This window comes from Gossypium raimondii, chromosome 8 (assembly GCF_025698545.1).
Source record: "Gossypium raimondii isolate GPD5lz chromosome 8, ASM2569854v1, whole genome shotgun sequence".
Lineage (NCBI taxonomy): Eukaryota > Viridiplantae > Streptophyta > Magnoliopsida > Malvales > Malvaceae > Gossypium > Gossypium raimondii.
In genome coordinates this window covers 317,666-339,289 of record NC_068572.1, presented here as the reverse complement: position 1 = coordinate 339,289, position 21,624 = coordinate 317,666, and the positions used below count along the sequence as shown (strand labels likewise).

General features: G+C 34.8%; 4 protein-coding genes across 6 annotated transcripts; 2 read left to right on the top strand and 2 right to left on the bottom strand.

The window, feature by feature from the left end:
* Positions 1–1,687: 1,687 nt before the first annotated feature.
* On the top strand, positions 1,688–2,213 carry LOC105789982 (histone H4). The gene has a single exon (XM_012617345.2). It carries the CDS (start codon positions 1,755–1,757, stop codon positions 2,064–2,066), a length of 312 nt encoding a protein of 103 aa, XP_012472799.1. The 5' UTR covers positions 1,688–1,754; the 3' UTR covers positions 2,067–2,213.
* Positions 2,214–5,519: 3,306 nt separating this feature from the next.
* LOC105793043 (histone H4-like) lies at positions 5,520–6,469 on the top strand. Its single transcript, XM_012621986.1, has 2 exons — positions 5,520–5,826; positions 6,288–6,469. The coding sequence occupies exons 1-2, from the start codon at positions 5,520–5,522 to the stop codon at positions 6,467–6,469; spliced, it is 489 nt and encodes a 162-aa protein (XP_012477440.1).
* On the bottom strand, positions 5,970–9,612 carry LOC105789981 (uncharacterized). 3 transcript variants are annotated; one of them, XR_001132387.2, is made up of 6 exons: positions 9,103–9,612; positions 8,382–8,550; positions 7,991–8,023; positions 7,743–7,837; positions 7,262–7,622; positions 5,970–6,507 (listed from the first exon to the last, which is right to left on the bottom strand). XR_001132387.2 is itself a non-coding variant. In XM_012617343.2 (5 exons), the coding sequence occupies exons 1-5, from the start codon at positions 9,439–9,441 to the stop codon at positions 7,413–7,415; spliced, it is 846 nt and encodes a 281-aa protein (XP_012472797.1). In that variant the 5' UTR covers positions 9,442–9,612; the 3' UTR covers positions 7,020–7,412. The 3 variants fall into 3 exon arrangements, 2 of the variants coding, with proteins under 2 accessions (XP_012472797.1, XP_012472798.1); XM_012617343.2 differs by lacking the exon at positions 5,970–6,507 and having other exon boundaries at positions 7,020–7,622; XM_012617344.2 differs by lacking the exons at positions 5,970–6,507; positions 7,991–8,023 and having other exon boundaries at positions 7,020–7,622; positions 9,103–9,610.
* Positions 9,613–10,948: 1,336 nt separating this feature from the next.
* Positions 10,949–17,145, bottom strand: LOC105789980 (pumilio homolog 2). Its single transcript, XM_012617342.2, has 9 exons — positions 16,058–17,145; positions 14,080–15,623; positions 13,863–14,004; positions 13,665–13,772; positions 13,013–13,225; positions 12,792–12,902; positions 12,349–12,543; positions 11,983–12,157; positions 10,949–11,431 (listed from the first exon to the last, which is right to left on the bottom strand). The coding sequence occupies exons 1-9, from the start codon at positions 16,715–16,717 to the stop codon at positions 11,391–11,393; spliced, it is 3,189 nt and encodes a 1,062-aa protein (XP_012472796.1). The 5' UTR covers positions 16,718–17,145; the 3' UTR covers positions 10,949–11,390.
* Between the last annotated feature and the right edge of the window lie 4,479 nt (positions 17,146–21,624).

The following is a 21,624-nucleotide window of genomic DNA, read 5'->3' as shown; positions in this document are numbered from 1 at the left end:
TGTTCGTGTAAATTACACATTTGAAAAAGAAATGCACCTAATATCTTACACAAAATAATTAAATTTAAAATGGGAGATTAAAATAATTTTAAAAATAATTAGTCTGAATTTTCAAATTGTCCTCTCAATCAACTTGTCCCCTAACATGCTTTGAAAAACTTTCAAATATACATGGTTTCAAATTTACGTGTTCCAACATGAAATTAATTATATTGTGATAATATTTTAATTTGACATGTTTAATTTTTTAAATTTAACTCGAGCAACTTAATTTTACTTGGCTGAAATCAAGATGAGACGCATCAACTCAATTAATTTGAAAATTTTCTCTTAATTCGATCGAATGCTCACCCCTTTATCCAAGGGTGGTGGTGTGGGGTTGGCAGGCCCCACTAAATTAGCAAATTTATGTTTTGACTCCTTAAAATTTATAAATTTTTAAAGTTAGTATATGATAAATTTATAATTTACCTAACTAAATGTTAAAATTACATTTTAGTTCTCATAATGTTATACAATTTAATTCCGATCCTAAAATTTTTTTTCTCGCTTCATCCCTTCTTTTTTATCAATTATTATTTTTAAAGCTTTATTTCGGACAAATGCATAAGAACAAATGATATATGCCAAAACTTCTGCATAAATGGAAAGTAGAATTGAGTGTTTCATTTGTTTCTGAAAATAAAATCCTTGAAAATAGGATAACATCTTAAATTTACATTTGAATTTTGATACACCCATTAAATTTTAATTTGAGATAATTATATATATAAATTTTAATTTTAATTTAATGGTCTGTATAAATAATTTAATGATTAAAATATTTAATTTTAAAAGATTAGTGCGAAAAAGTTAATAGTTAAGTGATATTTTTGTATGTTACCCTAAAACTAACTCCTCATAATCTGCATCATTTATCCATCCATGTAGATACTTCTATTCGTCTGAACTAGAGGTGATCATGGGCCGGGCCGGGCTGGGTTCGAGCCAGGTCTAAATAAAATTTTAGGCCTGGGCCCGGCCCAAAATATGGGCCTAAAAATTTGTTCAAGCCCGGCCCAAAAGAAAATATATATTTGATTAGAAATAAAAAAATATTTAATATATAATTCGGGCCGGACCGGGATCGGGCCAAAAAATTTTGCCCGAGGCCCGGCCCGTTTTTTAAACGGGCCTCATTTTTTATCCAAACCCATATTTCGGACCTATATTTTTACCCGAACCTCCTATTTTTCGGACGGATCGTCGGGCCGGGCCAGCTAGCCCAACCCATGATCACCTCTAGTTTGAACCCTCCATTATGAGTAATCAACGGCTAAAATATATTCTATGTCAGATTAAAACTAATATTTAACACTTAAATTAACGACTAGTCTAATAAAAAAAGACATGACTGATACAATATTCATACTTCGAGTACTCAATTGAAAACCCATTTAAAATTTGGCAACTAATTTAGAATCTGAATAATAGTTTGAGGACGCTTCTTGGATTTAACCCCCCAAAAAAAAGGCTTAAAGTAACTGGTAATAATCCATGTCATCGATCCGCGCCAATACTTTTCTTCACCTGAACCCTTCATTATGAATAATCAACGGTTTTTATTCATCTTCATGCTCAACCCACGGATCACTATCGAAGCACAAAACTCTCCGTTTCCCGCTATAAAATACCTCGCAATTTAGTTTCGCTCCTCAAATTTCCGATTTTATCATCCAAATCGTTCGTCTCTTAATTCTGGTTGGATATCGAAGATGTCAGGAAGAGGAAAGGGTGGCAAGGGTCTTGGCAAGGGAGGAGCTAAGCGCCACCGTAAGGTCCTCCGCGACAACATCCAGGGCATCACAAAGCCGGCAATTCGACGCCTTGCCCGTAGGGGAGGAGTGAAGCGTATCAGCGGCTTAATCTACGAGGAAACCCGTGGAGTTCTCAAGATCTTCTTGGAGAACGTCATTCGCGATGCGGTCACATACACCGAACACGCCAGGAGAAAGACGGTGACTGCCATGGATGTGGTTTATGCACTGAAGAGGCAGGGTAGGACTTTGTATGGATTTGGCGGTTAGATGATTTAGGGTCTAGATTTTAAAATAGAGGAAAAATTGTAGGACTCAGTTAAAGTTACAAGGTGGGTTTTGTTGTTCGCTGTTATAATTTGTAATTCGCATCATCAATTGCATATTTTTATTGAAATTTGAAGGTCATTTTGTCAATCTTAGCTCTCTTCTTTTAGAAAATGTTTTTATAGTTTCCCCCAAGGTGGCATTGCAAATAAGGTTCCTACTTGAGAGAGGATGTTGAGTGAGTTGAAAATTTCAATGGCTACCAAAACAGAGACTGAAAGAATCAAGGCTTTAACATTTCTTTGGCCAATCATATGGGGCATGCACCCCAGCATCACTATTTTTGTAAGCAACGAAAGCAGGCTATTAAACATGACTTTGTTTGGTAAGAAAGAAATCGCAAGAAAAGAAGTTACAGCTCTCCACACCCATTTTTCCATGCAACCACCGTGAAAGACATGAGAACATTGAATTTGAGAAGCTTCAAAACCGACCTTGAGTTCCTCCAGACATAGCATGCAGTCTTCTTCTGCAGCTTCTACTTTGACTCTTTCTATCATCTCCTTGATTGATGATTCATTAGCTGCAACCATGTCATTGCTAATGCTCTCAAGCTCTCAAGTTATTTCTGTCAAAGCTCTAGTCATCCAAATCCCTACATCCATCCCGCTTTCCACCAGTACTGCCAGAATCTTACTTTATAATAATATCCCCCGTTAACCATCATTTGTGATATTTCCCCCTATTTATCTTCTTATTTATACTTACATTTTATTTATTACGTATTTAGAGAATTATGGGAGAAAAAAGTGGAAGAGTGCATGAGCATGAGTCCGAGTATGACCAATATGCTCAGAGTAACCTATATATTTGAGATCCAATTCAGAGAACAACTTTGAAATACAGATAGATACAAATTTGATGATATTCTCGTTGCTGTAATAACTTAAACCTTTTAAACCCATTTACGAGTAATAAAATCCAATTCCTTCATGCATTAGATTACAAATGAAGGATAAACAATAACACAAACTCCTATAATCTTAGTCTTAATCAACTGGCATCTCAAATCGGCAAATGGGACAATAATAGCTTTGCTGCAGCCATTTTTCCATGCAACCACCGTGAAAGACATGAGAACATTGAATTTGAGAAGCTTCAAATCCGACCTTGAGTTCCTCCAGACATAGCATGCAGTCTTCTTCTGCAGCTTCTACTTTGACTCTTTCTATCATCTCCTTGATTGATGATTCATTAGCTGCAACCATGTCATTGCTAATGCTCTCAAGCTCTCAAGTTATTTCTGTCAAAGCTCTAGTCATCCAAATCCCTACATCCATCCCGCTTTCCACCAGTACTGCCAGAATCTTACTTTATAATAATATCCCCCGTTAACCATCATTTGTGATATTTCCTATTTATCTTCTTATTTATACTTACATTTTATTTATTACGTATTTAGAGAATTATGGGAGAAAAAAGTGGAAGAGTGCATGAGCATGAGTCCGAGTATGACCAATATGCTCAGAGTAACCTATATATTTGAGATCCAATTCAGAGAACAACTTTGAAATACAGATAGATACAAATTTGATGATATTCTCGTTGCTGTAATAACTTAAACCTTTTAAACCCATTTACGAGTAATAAAATCCAATTCCTTCATGCATTAGATTACAAATGAAGGATAAACAATAACACAAACTCCTATAATCTTAGTCTTAATCAACTGGCATCTCAAATCGGCAAATGGGACAATAATAGCTTTGCTGCAGCCATTTTTTTATGCAATCATCGTGAAAGACATGAGAACATGGCATCTGAGATGCTTCAAATCCGACCTCCACTTCTTCCAAACATATCATGCACTTTTCTTCATCTCCAGCTTCTACTTTTAACTTTTTCTATCATCTCCTTGATCGATGATTCGGTAGCGGCAACCATGCCATTGTTAATCCTCTCAAACTCTGACCTCGATTCCGCCAAAGCTCTACTCATCAAAGTCTCTTGGTTGATCTCAGATTCCACCAACAATGCTTGTATCGTTGAATGTAAATACATGACTTTACAATACCATGCACTGTCAAATGTCCTGTTTGCAATTCCAACTCCACATCCCATGATTTCTTGAACGAGGGTGTTGTAAAAAGTAGAGGGCATGTCGATTCTGAGTCTTGTAAATGCCGAAGCAAGAAGTTCATGAAGGTTGTTGCGGTTTTGCAAGATGTTGAGACTAAAACGAAGAGTTTGTTATACAGAAAAACAGTTGGTGTAATTATCTATTATCAGATCATGGCGGAGGAGATTGATGTCTACGATTAACTTGATTTGGATGTGACGAGGAGGTAAAGGACGCTTCTGTTGTATCAACCCGTGATGGTGAACATGGTGGGAAATCACATTGGACGGGTATAAAATTGAAGCCGATGCCATTAAAGAAACTTGAAGAGAAACAAAGCTTTAACTTAACTATCCCAATTCGATTTTCCGATTCTTGTATTGATATTTATTTATAAAGAGCAAGGAATCCCATGTTTACTAGGAATTACAATTCTGCAACTACTTATCCATTTGATTTATCAGATAATCCAATATTTTTTTCTACTCCTTGTAGAGGAAGTAAAAGTTATAAATTTATGTTTACTGTGTGTAATAAACTTCTCTTCATCTGAATTCTGTATTACAAAAACATTTCAATCCACAGGCATTGAGCATGCTTTGGAAAATGACATTGTTGCAGCCATGGCAATCACCATGAAAGATATGAGAACCTGGCATCCGAGAAGCTTCAGAACCAACCTCGACTTCCTCCAAAGGTATCACGCAATCTTGTTCATCTCCACCTTCTATTATAACTCTTTCTATCATCTCTTGGATCCATGATTCAGTAGCCGCAACCATGCCTTAGTTATTGCTCTCAAACTTCGAGAAATGCTCTTGATTGATCTCACCTGTCTCACTAAATGACAGTAATGTGACAAGTATACATATATTTGTAATTTGATTTTTGTGTTTTAAAAATACTCTATTTCAAATTAAAACCGGCTTTTAACACTTAAAAATGATGGCTATACTATCGAATAGGACCTGATTGATGCAATAGGATTCAATTGAAAACATTTTTGAAATTATGGGGACTAGTTTAGAATCTGAATGATAGTTTAGGGATGCTTCTTGGATTTAACCCAAACAAAAAAAAAAAAAGGAAAAGCGCTTAAAGTAATTGGTAATAATCCAGGTCACCTATCCGCGCCAATACTTCTCTTCATTTGAACCCTTCATTATAAGTAATCAACGGCCGTTCTTTATCTTCAAGCTCAACCCACGGATCACTATCTCAGCAAAAAGCTGCCCAGTTCCCACTATAAAATAACTCGCAATATCTTACCGTTCCTCAAGTTTCCAATTTCGTTATTCAAATCATTCAAGTTTCTTAATTTTCATTCGATATCGAAGATGTCGGGAAGGGGAAAGGGAGGCAAGGGACTTGGCAAGGGAGGAGCGAAGCGCCACCGTAAGGTCCTCCGTGACAACATCCAGGGCATCACAAAGCCGGCAATTCGACGCCTGGCTCGTAGGGGAGGAGTGAAACGTATCAGTGGCTTAATCTACGAGGAAACCCGTGGAGTTCTCAAGATCTTCTTGGAGAACGTCATTCGCGATGCTGTCACCTACACCGAACACGCTAGGAGAAAGACGGTGACCGCCATGGATGTGGTTTATGCACTGAAGAGGCAGGGCAGGACTTTGTATGGATTTGGCGGTTAGATGATTTAGGGTTTAGGTTTGTAATTAGGGGAGCTTTGGTAATGTTTAGTCGAAATAGCAAGTTGGGTCTTGTTGTTCGATGTTGTGATTTGTAACCCGTGCCATCAATTGCATATTTTATTGAAATTTGAATATCAATTTTCCAATCTTAAAATCTTCAGCCTTAAGTTTTTTTTTTTTTACACAGATGTTCAAATTTGAAGCTTTTCCCAAGCTAAAGAGTAATTAAAGTAATTGAATTCATGGAATGCTTGTGGTTGGTTCCAAGTTTACAGTGAGTAGTTGTTCTCCATCATTGTAATCTACCCAAGCCTGTGTTGGATGTACATTGATGAGCTCCAAGCTTATTATTCCTTTCTTCAATGGAAAAACATGTTGCTGGTATGGATTTGAAGCCATTCACATCAATTCCTTCATGCTTTTCATCTATATCCTCTATGTCAATACTCTGCTTAGTATTGAACTCAACTGCAAAGATACGATTTGAAGAATTTCCATTGTTTGTGGTATTAAAGAGTCCTACATATTGGCTTTGCATTAGCATGGCTGAAATCTACAGATTGAGAGATGACAAAGGCTTTGCCATGGCCGCTACGAACAAGATCGAGATGAATTTGGGGTGTATTGGAGATGGATAAAATGCATGAGCAACTGCTAGTTTTCAAGTGTTGGTGAGCTGCAATAGACCATTGGAGTAGATACTGGTTAGTCCATAAAGGTGCAAATAAGGATCATGGAAGCCATTATTATAAATGAAGTGGTCAGGATCTTCAGCAATGACCACATAAATCACAGCCAGAAAAGTATCAGCAGCCATTGTAGAACCACGGAAACAACTTGAAAGCAATATATCAAATTAAAGTCCTAGTTTTAAGATACTTCCTTCAAGTTTTAGATGGTGTTCAACTCCTTATAACCATGAAATCGAACTTTCTGAGCAAAGTTGCCTCAACAGCCTGGAACTGAACCCGGTTTTCACTGTTGAACCGAGAGTTGATAAAGTCCCACCAGTATGGGTTCACTAAGCAGGTGTTAGAGCTAAACTAAAGACAAGTATCACAGCATTCTTTTGAGTAAAACATATCAAAAGATTTTGTAAAAACAGCTAGTCGATCACCAAGCAGTTAGAATTATGGATCTCCAAAGCATATAGAGATAGAATATGAAAGGGAAATCAAGCAGTACCAATGGCCTAATTTGCTTTTTAGATTATCAATCAATAAGAATACGCATTTTGCTTTTGGATTACAAATAATCACACTACTAAATTGTGGCTAGGAACAAACCATGGCATACAATGGTCAATCACTATGCTGCTATATGCTACCAGTTTATCAAGAAATGGAAATGGTTGAAAAAAAGGAATTAACAAGTAAAAGTCGGAGAAAAAGCCTTTTTCCACAATTCTGAAAAAGTAGGTATGGAAGTACCTTCCCCTTTCTTGGAGCTTCTAAATCGTACATTGATGTTTCTTTTGCATGTGAACTTCGGAAATGTTATTGCAATTCACTTTCCAGCATGGTAAGCTCACAAAACAGCTCGACTTTTTGTCAAGGCAATATAAAAGCTGCATTTCCTTTGTTATAACCCTAGCTCCTTTTTCAATTTAGCAAGAGTAGCTTCTATTTCATCGATGTTCTCCTCGATGCTGCTACCCTTGTTAGCTTCATTTCGAAAACTGCTTCCAGTTTTCTCGGAATTACTGAAGTCGTTTCTGTTGTTTTCTTCGAATTCATCATCAGATATGTTGAGCTCTTTCTCCAGAAATTCAACAAATTCCTCTCCAATAGCCTGCCAAGGGTGAAATCAAACTAGTTAATCAAAGCTATTCTTTATTATGAACTAAAGGTCGAACGGGTGTGATTAAGCTCTTCATATATGCTGGAACTGCTAAAAACAATGGCATCATACCGCTAATTCCTCCCACAAGCTTTTCGGCTTTTCTTGTGAAGATGCACTTGCTTCCCAATTCTGAAATTCTTCTTGAAGGTCTCTAAAGAAGTCCTCTGCAACACAAATCAAAATATGAGTGATATAGAGAAATGGGGTATTACTTGACACTTGTAGGGAAAAGATAAAACAGATGCTAGACAAGATTAAGAAAATGATGCAATTTTATCTTATCCTTCTCACAATCTCAACAGAGAGTACAAATCTACCTAGCGTAATTTGAACATCCCTCAAAAAATTACCTGCAGCACGAAGCGTTTAAGTATAAGAATAACAGAAATAAACCTAACTCCTATAAATATAATAAAACATATAAATTTTAAGGATCCTTTCATTGGTAGTTAGATGGTCGTAAAAAGATAGGTTAAAACGGTTGAAAGTATGAGATGTGCCACTACAATATCCGACACAATGCATGGCATGGGCCACAAGCATCTTCCATACAGTGAGAACATATTGAAATGGTGATCTTCTAGCTAAGAAATAAAAATGAATTGCGAACACTTCAAAGCCGTATACATTGGACAAGCACCATAAGAATATAAATCCTTTAGGACTAAAAGTAATTAATTTGCTTCTAGCAAGTGTAGAGGTTGTTACCAAATCCATAGAATTCTTCCTCTTGGGTATTCGGGCTTTGGCTTCGTTGAGTTCTTGAGTATGAAAAATCAGATGTTCGGTTTCCAGGGTTGTATCTTCTCCGAGATTCAGAGTTCAGTAATGTATTATATGCATGCTTAATCCTCATAAATTTCTCTTGTGCATTTGCCTGTATACCAGAATTCGCTCAGTACACCAAAGCCGTAAACATAAAACCAAAGCAAAAAGGCTTCGAAAAGCAAATGCAGAAAGGAAGCAGGCTTAAAGTTAATCCAACTATGAAGGAACACTGATGGAAATGCACAAACAACAACCTTGAAACTATTATATAATAAACATTGCTTTCAATCGGTTATGAAGTCTTAATTATATGATTCGCTAATTTGACAAAGCCAATATCTTCTCAAAGCAATGGATTTTCTAGTTCCTGGACAGCCATTGTTTTATGTTTAAAATCTGAAAACCTACACTAACAAGATTGTTCAACAATAGTACATGGCATATAATACGAGAACTTGCTGACTATTACATGGGAAATTGTTGCAAAGCAAGAAATTACAAAAACCATTTGCTAACCAGAACATAAAACAAAATCCAATTTGTTCAATATGCAATGACTATGTGGTGATAGGCCTTTGCTCCATTTGTTGAAATTAAGAAAAAAATATGAGCCAAAAATACAGGAAAATGGGAATTTTAATGTGTGTTTAACAGAAATGACCTCTTTGTTGACATCAGGATGATACTTCAAAGCAAGTTTCCTATAAGCCCTTTTGATTTCATCAGGAGTTGCAGAAGGAGAGACACCCAAAACTTCATAAGGAGACTCTCTCCAGCTCGCTCTCAAAAGGGTACGACTGTTTCTTTTTTTATAATACCTGAAAAGAACTGGTGCAAATTGTCTCGGACTAAAGCCAAAGCCACTACCTCGGCAATATCTAAAACTGGGTATTGACAAATTTGCTTGCTTTTGAAGAATGAGGAATGATCTAGAAGAAAAGTGGGGGGGAAAAAGAAGAGAATCTGGTGTTAAAGAACGAAACAATCCATGAGTATTCATGAATTAATCCCAATTTTGTAGTGTGTTTGATAATCATAAAAGTTAGAATTTTTGGCTGCAAAACTTTGAAATTGGGTTGTAATAGTTGTGGTGGGAGGTGAATGGCGTGGAACTGAACCATTGTTTCTGAGGATAAACTACATCGATGGTTCAAAAAGCTCGTCCCTTTAGACAGAAACAAATGAAAACCAAAAATACTAAAATGCCCTCATTTTATTCATAATTTTTTCCTAAATGGAAAGTTTGGTCATTGTATTGACACCAAGGATGCCGGCCATGGGCTTCAATTTCCAAGATATGCCTGTACAAGGCCTTCTATTTGTCCTTATCTTGGTCCATTAAAGATCCAAGCTTTGCTTCAAAATAAATTCTTATCAAGAATGAATGCTTGTGTCCATCCAGTTGCCGGAAAGAATATGTGTTAGAGAGTGATTGGGTCAGTATATCATCGTCAAACTAGAATAGGAAGAAAATAGTAACTCGGCAACAAATCTGTTGGCAATTACTGCAGATTTTAATCTTTGATGGGTTTAGAATTTGTAAGATTGGACCTTGCTCTGATTGCAGAGATCAGACGAGCTTCTAGGTACTTAGCCTTATTGATATTGTATGCTATATTTAGATTGCGCCAATGGGATGCCTCATTTAGATGTTTCATGTCTGCTTCATCTTATCGTCTGATTGCTGGTTATGCTAGCTGCGGCTCGTATGATGATCAAGCTTTTACGTTCTTCTTCAAGTATAACTGTGTTGAAGGCTTTTAAGGAAGATTTTAACATTTCTGTCAAGAGCAAAACGAACCCCTCAACGAACCAAATGCTTGAAAAAGCCCCTAAAGTGCACCTCACAAAAGCGTGAATGCCTTGACGCATGATCACCCATCAAAAAATATGGCAATTTACTATTGGAAGGGACTTATCGCCCAACTAATAACATACACGAAATCTTTCAGGGTGGATGCCTTGTATGCTATAAGTTCAGTTTCAACCTACCAAGCGTGAATGTATATATTCCCTTGGTATGCAGCAATGTACCACCACAGTCCGATCCAACAAAACACACTTCCTATGTAAACAAGTTGTCCAAGCACTGAGCTCTCTTTAGGGTCTAGAGATAAATCCCCAATAACCAGAATTATCCCATTGAGAGTCCATCAATTCCGGGAAAATGACACTTTTTAAGACTTCGTTGAAAGAAGTCAACCTCCCCTCAACAAACAACTTCAATGACAAGCTTAATCCTTATACATACTCGACTGTGCTAGCAATTTGTGGAACCCTTTCAACTATTTAAGGGATTATACCAGTATAATCATTTTGAGAAAGCCATTAAGCTGTGTGGTGTAATGGATCACATTGATTCACAGTTACAATTACTGTTGCAATCTTGTGCAAGTGTAATAATGATAGTAGCCGGTTGCTCTATGCCTTTGCAAGTAAAAAAACGAACTTCGATCATTAGGAAAGAAAGTATCAAATAAAATCCATCAAAGATGTGAACAAGTTCATGGCAACAAGAAACAAAGTGCATTTAAAGGGAAAAAAAGAGTAAATGTCATTAAAGCATACATTGAGGGGGGGAAAAACCAGTGGCCTCACCTAAACATCAACAGCTCTCCACAAGCCAACATTTTGTACAGTGGCGGTTATCATATAAACTAAACTCACCATTTTTTAAATTTTTACACCCTTAAAAACTCGTATAATCATTCGATCTCCTCTGCATGTAGCATTCTGTTGTGTCCGACAACAGAAACCTCGGGTTTGCTCGATTCTATGTATACAATCTTAAGCTACAAAATGTACAGTTTCCGGTACAAGCAACAACTTCTTTTATTTCCATACAGATCTTACCTGTCTAAAAAGATAGGTAGAAGCATAGCTCTAAGATAGGGGAAGCTCTCGTAATAGCTTCTGTTAGCTGTACAAACACATTATTTCCTACACCAACTAAGCAGTAGGGTGTGGAGATTGAGCAGCAATTCTCCTTTCTGAAAAAAAAATGCAATATCGCCTATTAGAAGGTTTCAACACTGGAAAATGGATCAAATTTGAACTTGACCAAACAGAAAGGTGAATATTGGTATAATAGTTCAACATCCGATAATAGGAATCATGTCATTTCAACAGCCATATATATGCCCCTTTAGCTCAAATTCCCACGGTTTCATCATCATAAAAATGTGGTTTATGAGCCTGTTTCACTTTCTAAAACGCTCAAAGCAATGTATTAAAAAAGTAAACAGGGAAGTACGAAAACTCTGCCTGCAAAAGTGTGCCTATTACTAATGCAGAAAGAGGTTAAAAGGCAACTTCATGAAAAGATACTTGAAAACATGCCGTGAAAGTATATCTTCTACAATTACTATAATGCAATGAACCAATCACAATCTTGAATTGTGTAGAGCCTGTGAAATTGTTGTGGAACCCGTATTTTTTAAGTGACCGGATAATTTCAGCTCTAGGAAACTTGCTAGCACCATGCATGAACAGATATACATAAACTATAAAGCGGTCATAGAAGGTAAAAAAGTATCAGTACCTCCAGCAGCAACAAGTTTCTCTACACGCGCAACAATATGTTTTCCGTAAGTGTACTTCTTCAATGCATTTAAATGGACCTTAATTCGAGAAAGGATCAGCTCACGTTGCTGGTCATCACAAGTCTCCAGTACTTTCTGAACAACATAATTTGCAAACTGATCTTTCATCATTGCCTGAAACAGACAAATGGAAGTCAGTAAAGTAACATGGAATTCTGAAGGGTAAATAAAAAAGCTAATTCTTGAAGACCATGCAATCAATGTTAGAAAGACTGTTCCGATCACAGTTTTTTCATGACATATTACATCTCAAAACATCAGTGAGATAAGGAAGTTATAAAAGTTCAGCACAAAATGGACCAAACCTGAAGAGGTTCATTCTCATCAGTAGAACCAAGCATTTCATTCACCAATAACTGACGTTCAGAAGGACCGCCAAAAGTTAAGCACTTCTCAACAACATTAGAGGCAAACTTCTGTTGACTCATCTGGACAATCTTTCCAGCTAACTCCTTAATTATAATTGAGCGCTCATGAGGCTTTCCATGCTCCAGTACATGCTGTTACGGGAATAAAAAAGGTCGGTTCAAGCAACAAGCAGTATAAGTGATACTATAGACAGCATAAACAAATTGAAAGATACACTATAAAAATAAACAACAAATATCACCAAAAAGATGGAAAGCGTATTAATAGACATAAAGGCAACAAGGGTGAAGACCCTCCATAAGGTTTCATTGATTGATTACTTTTCAACAAAAAAAACCTATAATATGCGAAATATAAGTTTTCAGAAAAGAATCACAACCTGAACAACATAATTGCCATACTGGTCTTGGGCCAACATGCTAACAGATCCTAGAATCTCGTCCATAACCTTGCTCTGTGTTTTTGGGTCCTTGCAGTGCTCCAATATTCTCTGTAGTGTTAACGGAAAAAAAAAATACAGAACAGACATTGGTCATTCTACAAGGTAGTTCTAAAGGCCAAAACAAAATCAAAAAAGGAAAAAGAAAAAAGGCTCTCGACCTGTATCACTCGGCACCCATATGGATGAGCAGAAAGGGTCACAACTTGATCAAAAAATGTTGTAACTATAAATTGTATATTTTCCTCAGGAACACATTCGATGCATTTTTGGATAACATGGTTGCCATTCTGATCACGTACACAACGCATCACACTACCATCAAGCTCTTGAACCATTTTAATCTTCTGATCCAGATCGACAACTTCTATGGCCTTGAATGTCAAACAAATCATACATAATTGTCAGAATGCAAGGCAGTATTCTTGGTGTAACCATCCAGAATAATATCAATTAGTATGAACACTAAGAAATCTATAAAACAAAACAAGTTAAGGCGATGAGAGAGTAAAGCTCAATTATTAAAGCATATATATTAGCACATATTTACAAACTAAACATAAAGATTTGGATCAATTCTGCATGAAAAGCGAAGTAAAACTCTATCACACTAAGGCACATTTTCACTTGTCAAATACAAAACCATGCTGGGGTCATTTAGAAAGAAACACGTAAATTGTCAAGAAACAGCAATTATGAGGAGGTTGATAAATGATAAGAATCAACAAGCAACTAGATGATTATAAGCGAACCAAATAAGAAAAAAATACACAAAATGAAGTCCAATAAAATAGCAATAATATTTGCTAATACCTTCTGGATCACCCGACATCCATACATTTGCAGACCAAGAGTTAATACATGACCAAAAAGCTTGCCAGCAAGTTCCCTTCTCTGACTTGGAAGTCCGTGTTCAAAAAACTGTACAAATTTAAGATTTCATTTGGTAAAAACAATAAAAAATAAAATTGTAAGACTAAGCAGATAAGGAACAGATTAAGAAGCAGATACCTTTTGAATAACATAATTACCAAAAACATCAGTCATCAAAGCAAGAGCTTGAGGCATGATTTCCTCATAAACCATAGTTTTCTCTTCAGTTGTGGCTGTTTCAAGTTTTTGCTGAATAAACCTGCTGCCATATTGATCCGCACTGCTCATCAAAAGCATAAAAATGTCAGGATATGACAGTATGACAACATAAAACATGATTAGGATACAAGAATACCTGAACTCAACAACGTGACCAGCAATTTCTGAAAGTTCAAAACACTTCGTCTTATTGCCCTTAAACTCTTCAAGTAGGGAGGAGGAAAAGCTTTCATCAATATTACATCCTGAATCCAAATGCCAGGGTCCCATTACACTCCCAGCTAGATTCCTCATCCCAGATGGAAAACGCATGTTCAGGTCAGTGTGTCTGATAGGACTACCGGGTCCAACTGGAGAATTTGGAAGAACAGCATTTGCTAAGGGACTTCCAGGATAAGCCATGCCAGCTCCAAAGGTGGTATTTCCATAAAAGCCATGGAGATTTGAACTACTAGATTTAGCACCCAATGGAACATATTGGGATTTTTGAGGTGATAGCAGAGCTCCGAGATAAGCTTTTTGAAGCTCAAGCAAGTTCATGTATGAATTACCAAGGAAATTTCTATCCATAGTGGGGTCATTAAGAGCTGCCTGCTGTGCTGCAGCATAATCAGAAGTCCTTAAATACTGAAGATACAAAGGATCAATGAAAGGTGCGTTCAGAGCATTTCCAGCTATTTGGCTTCCAACTCTACCAAGATTATGGGACTCAGATGCAGCATTTGAAATGTTCTGTCCAGAACCAAAAGCTCCCCCAAGCAGTCTGGAGTCCATTCCAGGGACTGCCATAGCTGATGCAGCAGCAACATTTTCAAACAATGGTGGCAAATTCCCAGATCCAAGTTGGCTGGGCACCATATTGGCCAAAGCAGGATTTAAAGAGTAACCACTTAACCCATAGTTTGGAAATGATGCATTTGCACCATCACCATGCTGATATTGAGCAGGTAAGCTGCCACTGCCATTAAGTGTGGAAGCGGGTGATCCTTTCAAGTAAGAATTGTTTGAGGGAACAGCAGATTTCTGGAGCACAGCTTGCCTATCAGAAAGCAAGGAAGGGCTTTTCAGGTCCGATCTAATTCCATTACTCTTAACTGAAGGCATATGTAAATGGCCAGGTTCTGGTTTCTTCAAGTATGCCTGCTGTTTGATATGATCCTGACCATCTTGCAAACCAAACAGATAATTCTGGTGATTCTCAACATCTTGTTCAATCTGTGATGCTAACTGATTATCTTCATCTATCCCATGATTTGATGACAAGTTCATGCCTGATAAAGCAGCAACAAGATCATCAGATCCGTTGACACCAGATGTGATGCCACTAAATGTGCTTGGACTATTTATGTTTCTTTTCTCTGAGTTGCCAACTCTCCCTCCACCAATTGGTGTCAGGCAAGGACTAGAAGCCCTAGCTACGAGTTGGGGATCAGGAGTGGTACTCCTAGACATAGAAGCACCTACAGCAGCAGCATAGGTGTATGAAGAAGGTGGCCCGATGTTATGGACAGCCTGACCACTTGCACTTGACCTTAAAGGATCTGCAGAAGTAAGTTGTCGCCGCAAATGAGCGAGCTCAGATTCAGCAGAACCTACATTCTCAAAGTTCTCATCAAAAGCATTACGACTCGCAGGACGAGATGGTATCCTAGCGACTGGAGCAGTGTGTCCCAAATCATCCTGCAAGGATTTTAGATATTAGATCACTGCACAAAAGAAAGAAGGTAAAGGTCCAGAAGTTTCTGAAATATTAACAGAAAGATCTTGATAGTTGCATGGAAAGTTAAGGAACAAGGAACAACTTGAAAACTTAAACGAGCAAGATTTTTCGTAGCATTTTTTTAACCTTGGATATACTTTAAAGCTTAAAAAACCTAGCTATGCGTGAACCACGACAGAAGATTGATCACAAATACACCTACTAAGTATGCACATAGTACTATCACAGCCTTGGGAACCACAAAATTGGGAAATAATTATGTCAGTCAGATATGATTTAAAACATACATCACTGAGTATTTTTCAATCGAAGACTGCACAAATAGGCAAATTATTATCAGCAACAAAAAAAAAAAAGGCAGACTGTCTAAAATCAACTAAGGATCGGTTATCACCTGAAAAATTTCGGCAAAGCTTTTCTGTTTGCTTCCAAGTCCTATACCAGACAAACCAATCAGTCCATCACCACCCCAGTCTGCAGAGGTATGCACTTTCTCTGCCTCTACTTCGTTCTCTTGTTTCCTGGTATCAAACCCAGGCGGCATCGAGAACAACGACCTATTGCTACCATTATCAGCCCTATTCAACTTCCTCCTATCTCCAATCCCACCTATAGCTAAACCCTCTCCCTTCAACCTCTGCGCAAACTTCCAATCCTCCTTTGAAAGCAAAGGAGGTGGGAGCCTCGGGTTGAGATTCACATTCGAGTAATAGTATGAATGATAAGCTGGATCAGACCTAAGTTCTTCCTCAGATGCAAATCCATTTCCATTTTTAACTCCAGCAAAAGCTGAAAAGGCGGAGGCTGAAAAACCACCACCAGTACCAGCGGAGGAGGTGGCACCCCCAAACAAACCGCCAACCGCACTCAGTGAACCCTCCACGGTAGGAGGAGCAGAGCCACTTCTATACAAGTTCAGCTCGCGTTCAAGATCATCAGCATCTTGCCTACTATGCTGTTCACGGAGCAATAATCCTATCTCTTTCTCTAAATCATCCCCAAATGATCCTTCACTACTTCCTATCATTGGTCTCCTATCTAACTCAGATAACATTATTCAAAAACCCTAATTGATCATTAATCTCTATCAGAACTCCCAAAACCGATAATCAGCCGCTAAATCCAAAAGAAACTAAACTTTTCTACACTAATACACCTAAACCCCATATTTACAAACTAAAGATTCTCACTTTAAGCTACCAAATGTGTTAAAGATCAAAACTTTAATTTCCCTGAACTCATAAACAGCAAAAAAGTCCACCTGCCCAAGAATCAAACCAAGAAAAACAAAAACAAAAGGGTGCCCAAATTTTAAATATTCTTCAAATTTGGAAACCATAAATCAACCAACAAAAACCAGGTAAGAAAGCCATGATTTTCAAGTAAAAAACAGCAACAAAAATTAAAAATAGAGCAGAATAGCTCAAGGGCAAAAAAAAAAAAAAGCGTTATTTTTGAAGCAGAGAGATCAAAGAAAAGAGTGAAAGAAGTTTAATGATATATAGAGAAAGAGTAGACGGCTGAGATCAAATCAAGCGGCGATGGTTTCTTACAAGAACCCTTTTAGGGTTTTGTTACAATCCAGAAAAGCTTGGATTAAATACAGTGAGGGTAAAAAAAAATGTTTTTACTTTGTTTTGCTTAGGGATATTTATTCATTTTACACATTTCTTTTTACGGAGTATTTCCTAAAAGTCAGGGCCGACTGACCAAGTGATGACCGACTGATATAGGGAAAACAAAAATTAACGCTTCATTTAATTTTAAGAAAATCATTTTAATATTTTTTATTTAAAAAACATCCTTTCATTTCCTGAAATAACCATGTTTTTTTACTTTATCTCATGTCACGTTCAGCAATGGCAACTTTTGGTTCCATAGATTTTGATCAACTTTTGAAGTGATATTTTATATATTTTTATGATTTTTCATCATGATTTAATTTTAAGATAATTAATCTAAACTATTTTGTCAGGTAAAAAAGGAGGTAAATTTATTTTCAGATATAGGATATTAATTTTTTATTACATTAAAACTCCATTTGCCTGGATCTTTGTTTTGTTTTTTTCTTCTTTTTCTAACATTTTTGGATAATGGCAAACACAGTTAAAACTCCTTTTGTTAAGGAAAGTGTTTGCAGTTCAAAGCCAAGAACTGCAGAATTCAGTGCACTTTGTTCCCTTTTCAAGTACATTTCAATCAAATCACAATTTTCTTCAATTTTTTAACCATATAACTAGTTTCTTTAAAAAAAAAAAACTTAAATTATGTCTTTCTTAAATAGATTTTCTATTTTTTATATAATATGTTAATTTAAATTTATTATTTGATGTTTAAATTTATCTTGGTTTAAGAAAAAGTCAAAACAAAATTGATTTTAATATTATTATTTTGCATATTCGAATTTTTAGTACATGAAAAAAGTTACGAGAGTGTTTGGTAAATAGAGTTTTGGCTTTTTTTTAACTGATTTGAGCACAAACTCTCCAAAAAAAAAACGTAAGTATGGACAATATTTTTCACATCTGATTGAGAATTAGATATGTAGAATGACATACCTAACCATATTTGCTCAAAAATTACTTCCTTTGTCACATACTAAAAATAAGACATAACAATCACTTAGAATATAGTTTACAATTATATTAATACACTATTAATATTTATCAAATTCCACAACGTTAGTATTTGTAGATAAGTAACTTAAAAATTTATTTATTTAAATTTTCAAAAATATTTACTAATTAATTTTTATAATGAATGTTTTATTTTATTAGTGATAGTGTTTTATTTCAATAATTTCACTAAATAAATACTAAAGTATTATAAAAATATTTAACAATAAAATGTGTCATGCCTTTATTTGTCATTTTATACATATCGATTTATGCTATCGTTAAGTTTTATCAAACACTTTTAAATAAACGGTTAATAGAATCAATTAGTCAAATCGTTTTATACAAATCATTTTTCTCATATTGGGTTTTAATTTTTTTTTACTATTTTAGTCTCTCGCATTATGAAAAATTCACCAATTGAATCATTTGAGTGTTAAAAAACCGGTTAAATATCTAATATACTATAAAATGTCACGTCGTTATGACTAAATCTAAAATGATAAAAGAAAGTTGAACCAATGGAGTTAAATAGGAGCTCAAGCCATAGAAATTTCAAACCCTCGTAATATCTAACCTCAAATTAAGACGGTCCAAAGCCTTTCCATTATTGATAAGATTTTATCTTATTGTATGCACGTTTAGACTCTATAGCATTTAGGGCAGTTGGGGCAGCATTACCTACTTTCCTGCCCCATTCAATCTACTATACCACTGCTACCAATAAGTAGAAATTTACAAAAATGTAATATTATTTAAAATTATTTTAATTTATTTATAAAATATTTAATATCAATAAATATTTTGTTTAAATAAAAACATTCTTTTCATTAACACCATTAAACCTTGTCGTTGAAACAAATGCTAGAAAATATTGGTTTAATATTACATTATTATATTTGTTTTTTATATAGTACTTCAAATCACTCATAATCTTTTTTTCAATTTATAAATAAGTGGATAATACATTTCAACGTACTTGACCTCACGTTCTTCTGTGTTAACAACAATACACATGTCAATCGAGTTAAGACTATATCAATCTTTATTATCCAAATAACAATGATTAGGTCGATCCTTGATTAAAATCGTTTAGGGTTTAGGGATCCACATGTCAATCATTGATTTCAACTATACAAACTAAAATCGTTTACTAATTTAAGACGCATTGACGAGAAAAAGTGACCTAAATGCTTTGTTTATAACTTCAGTCGGAATTTTCCATGGAGCAAATGGGATATCCGGCCAAACCTAAAACTAAAACCTAATTTACCTGCCTCATAGGACAAGGCAACTCAAACTCAACTCCTGCTTATATTTTGTTATATCAACATATCATATCCCATTTTTGTCACCAGTTATAAGTTGAAAGGGATGATATAATTTTGGTCCCTAACTTGGTAATTAGATTTATTTTTATATTTATATATTTTTTTCATTTTTGGTACTTAAACTTGGTAATCAAATTCATTTTGGTCATTGAACTTGAATTTTGTCCAAATTAGATGAGACCAATGTTCTTGGAATAGGACTAGATTGGTCGGTCGAACCGATTAGATCGAGAATCGAACGATATACTGATTCAAACAAAGAGATTGAATCGGAAACTACTCGAAACTAATAAAAATTAGAATCTGGGGTAAAAAACCAATAGTTGAACTGGTTTAATATTTTTTATTTTTAAAAATTTTCATGAAATTAACTGATTAAACCGATTGAATCGAGAATCAGTGGTGTGACCAATTCAACTACTAGTTTAATTTTAGAATATTGTATGTAATACTCTAAGATTGTATGACGTTATCACCTAAAAATTTATATACATTTTTAATTTTCAAGTGATGATGTGGCACTTTAACAAACTTTTATATTTTTAAATTCAAAAATAAAAATAGATTAATAAAATTATAAGTACCAATTTAGACCCGATTTTCAAATTCAAAGCAAAAATATATATATATTATCTCTAAATAATAATAATAGTAATAATAAAAGAAGGTCGTTGGGAATGACATAAGGATATAAATATATATTGAGTCCCTGTATATAGAATTCGGGTTTTTACGATCTAGCGAATATAATATAAATTTTGAGTAGAATTATTCATGAGTTAAGTTATCCGTTTTTGAGTCTGTATGAATTTGGAAAAAAAAATATTGAGCTCCAAAAGTATGCTTGAGTAAAAAAAATTAAGTCTGTTTAAAATGTGAATCAAGCTCAAGCTCGAACATTCAAGGTTTGAGCCTAACCCATTTTTACATGTATATATTATATAATTTATATCACAGAAACTAAATTTATAGTAATATATGATGCTATAATGCAAATATTAAAAATTGCTAAGATTTCTATATATATATTTATAATAAACGATCTATTAAATATTAAAAATGTAAATATATTTTTAATTAAAAATATACTGGACAAATCTAAAATGAGTTTGGGTTGCTATTTACAAATATGGACAATCTCTAACAAATTTTTAGACTCATATTTTGAACCGAACTAGACTTAAACAAATATAAAATATGTTAATATCATGTTTAAATCTAACTTATAAACACCTCTAATTTCGAGGTGTTAAAGTTGGTATGTGTTTCAATTATCATAGGTTTCAACCTATAATCATGAGCTACCATAACAATAATTATAATAAAATAGAAATTCTTAAATTTAATATTGTTAGTTTCATGAATTCCAGAGGTGAAATTAGAAAAATTTAGGGATCAAAATTAAATTGTAAATTTTACAATAGTAAAATATAATTTTACTATTTTAATAGCCTATATATTTATAATTTTAAAGGATTAAATCAAATTTTATCATTTTTAAGGGATCAAGATGTAGTTTTATATTTTTACTAATTTAAAATTAAAAAATTTAAAAGGTCTAAATGAAAATATTTCTATTTTGGACTAATGAATTCACTCAATTATATTAAAATTAGTATATCCAATAAATTTAAAACTTAAATGTTTATAATTTTTTTTTATTTTATAGCAGAAAACATTTTTTTTTACTTCAAAAATTATGTCAGCAATAATTTTAATTTGCTTGAGCTTAAAGAAAAATTAGTTTACTCGTAAAAGCAAAGTGCTGAACAAAACCCATATATAGTGGAAAAGATGAGAGATATTTTCATGTCCCCCCACTTATTTGCTGCTTTTAATGCTTATGGTTAAGCCACGTGAAAGGTACAAATTAATTTACTTTTTTTTTTAATTTAGTTATATATATAATCACAAGTGATAAACATCAAATTTATATATTATTAGAGATTATGTGACTCGAAAATCTTTACTTGTTGAAGAAATAAATTCAATGACAAGGTTGAGGGTCGTAGACC

Excerpts from the sequence above, each read along its gene's own strand:
- LOC105793043 (XM_012621986.1), top strand. The coding sequence starts at position 5,520 with ATGTCGGGAAGGGGAAAGGGAGGCAAGGGACTTGGCAAGGGAGGAGCG. Across the intron at positions 5,827-6,287 it reads GACTTTGTATGGATTTGGCG|TATTGAACTCAACTGCAAAG; the intron begins GTTAGATGATTT and ends TACTCTGCTTAG.
- LOC105789981 (XM_012617343.2), bottom strand. The coding sequence starts at position 9,441 with ATGAATACTCATGGATTGTTTCGTTCTTTAACACCAGATTCTCTTCTT. Across the intron at positions 8,551-9,102 it reads ATCCTGATGTCAACAAAGAG|GCAAATGCACAAGAGAAATT; the intron begins GTCATTTCTGTT and ends TCTGGTATACAG. Across the intron at positions 7,838-7,990 it reads GGATGTTCAAATTACGCTAG|AGGACTTCTTTAGAGACCTT; the intron begins GTAGATTTGTAC and ends TTTGTGTTGCAG.
- LOC105789980 (XM_012617342.2), bottom strand. The coding sequence starts at position 16,717 with ATGTTATCTGAGTTAGATAGGAGACCAATGATAGGAAGTAGTGAAGGA. Across the intron at positions 13,773-13,862 it reads GTAATTATGTTATTCAAAAG|TTTTTTGAACACGGACTTCC; the intron begins GTATCTGCTTCT and ends AAATTTGTACAG. Across the intron at positions 12,158-12,348 it reads ATGAGAATGAACCTCTTCAG|GCAATGATGAAAGATCAGTT; the intron begins GTTTGGTCCATT and ends TGTCTGTTTCAG.
- LOC105789982 (XM_012617345.2), top strand. The coding sequence starts at position 1,755 with ATGTCAGGAAGAGGAAAGGGTGGCAAGGGTCTTGGCAAGGGAGGAGCT.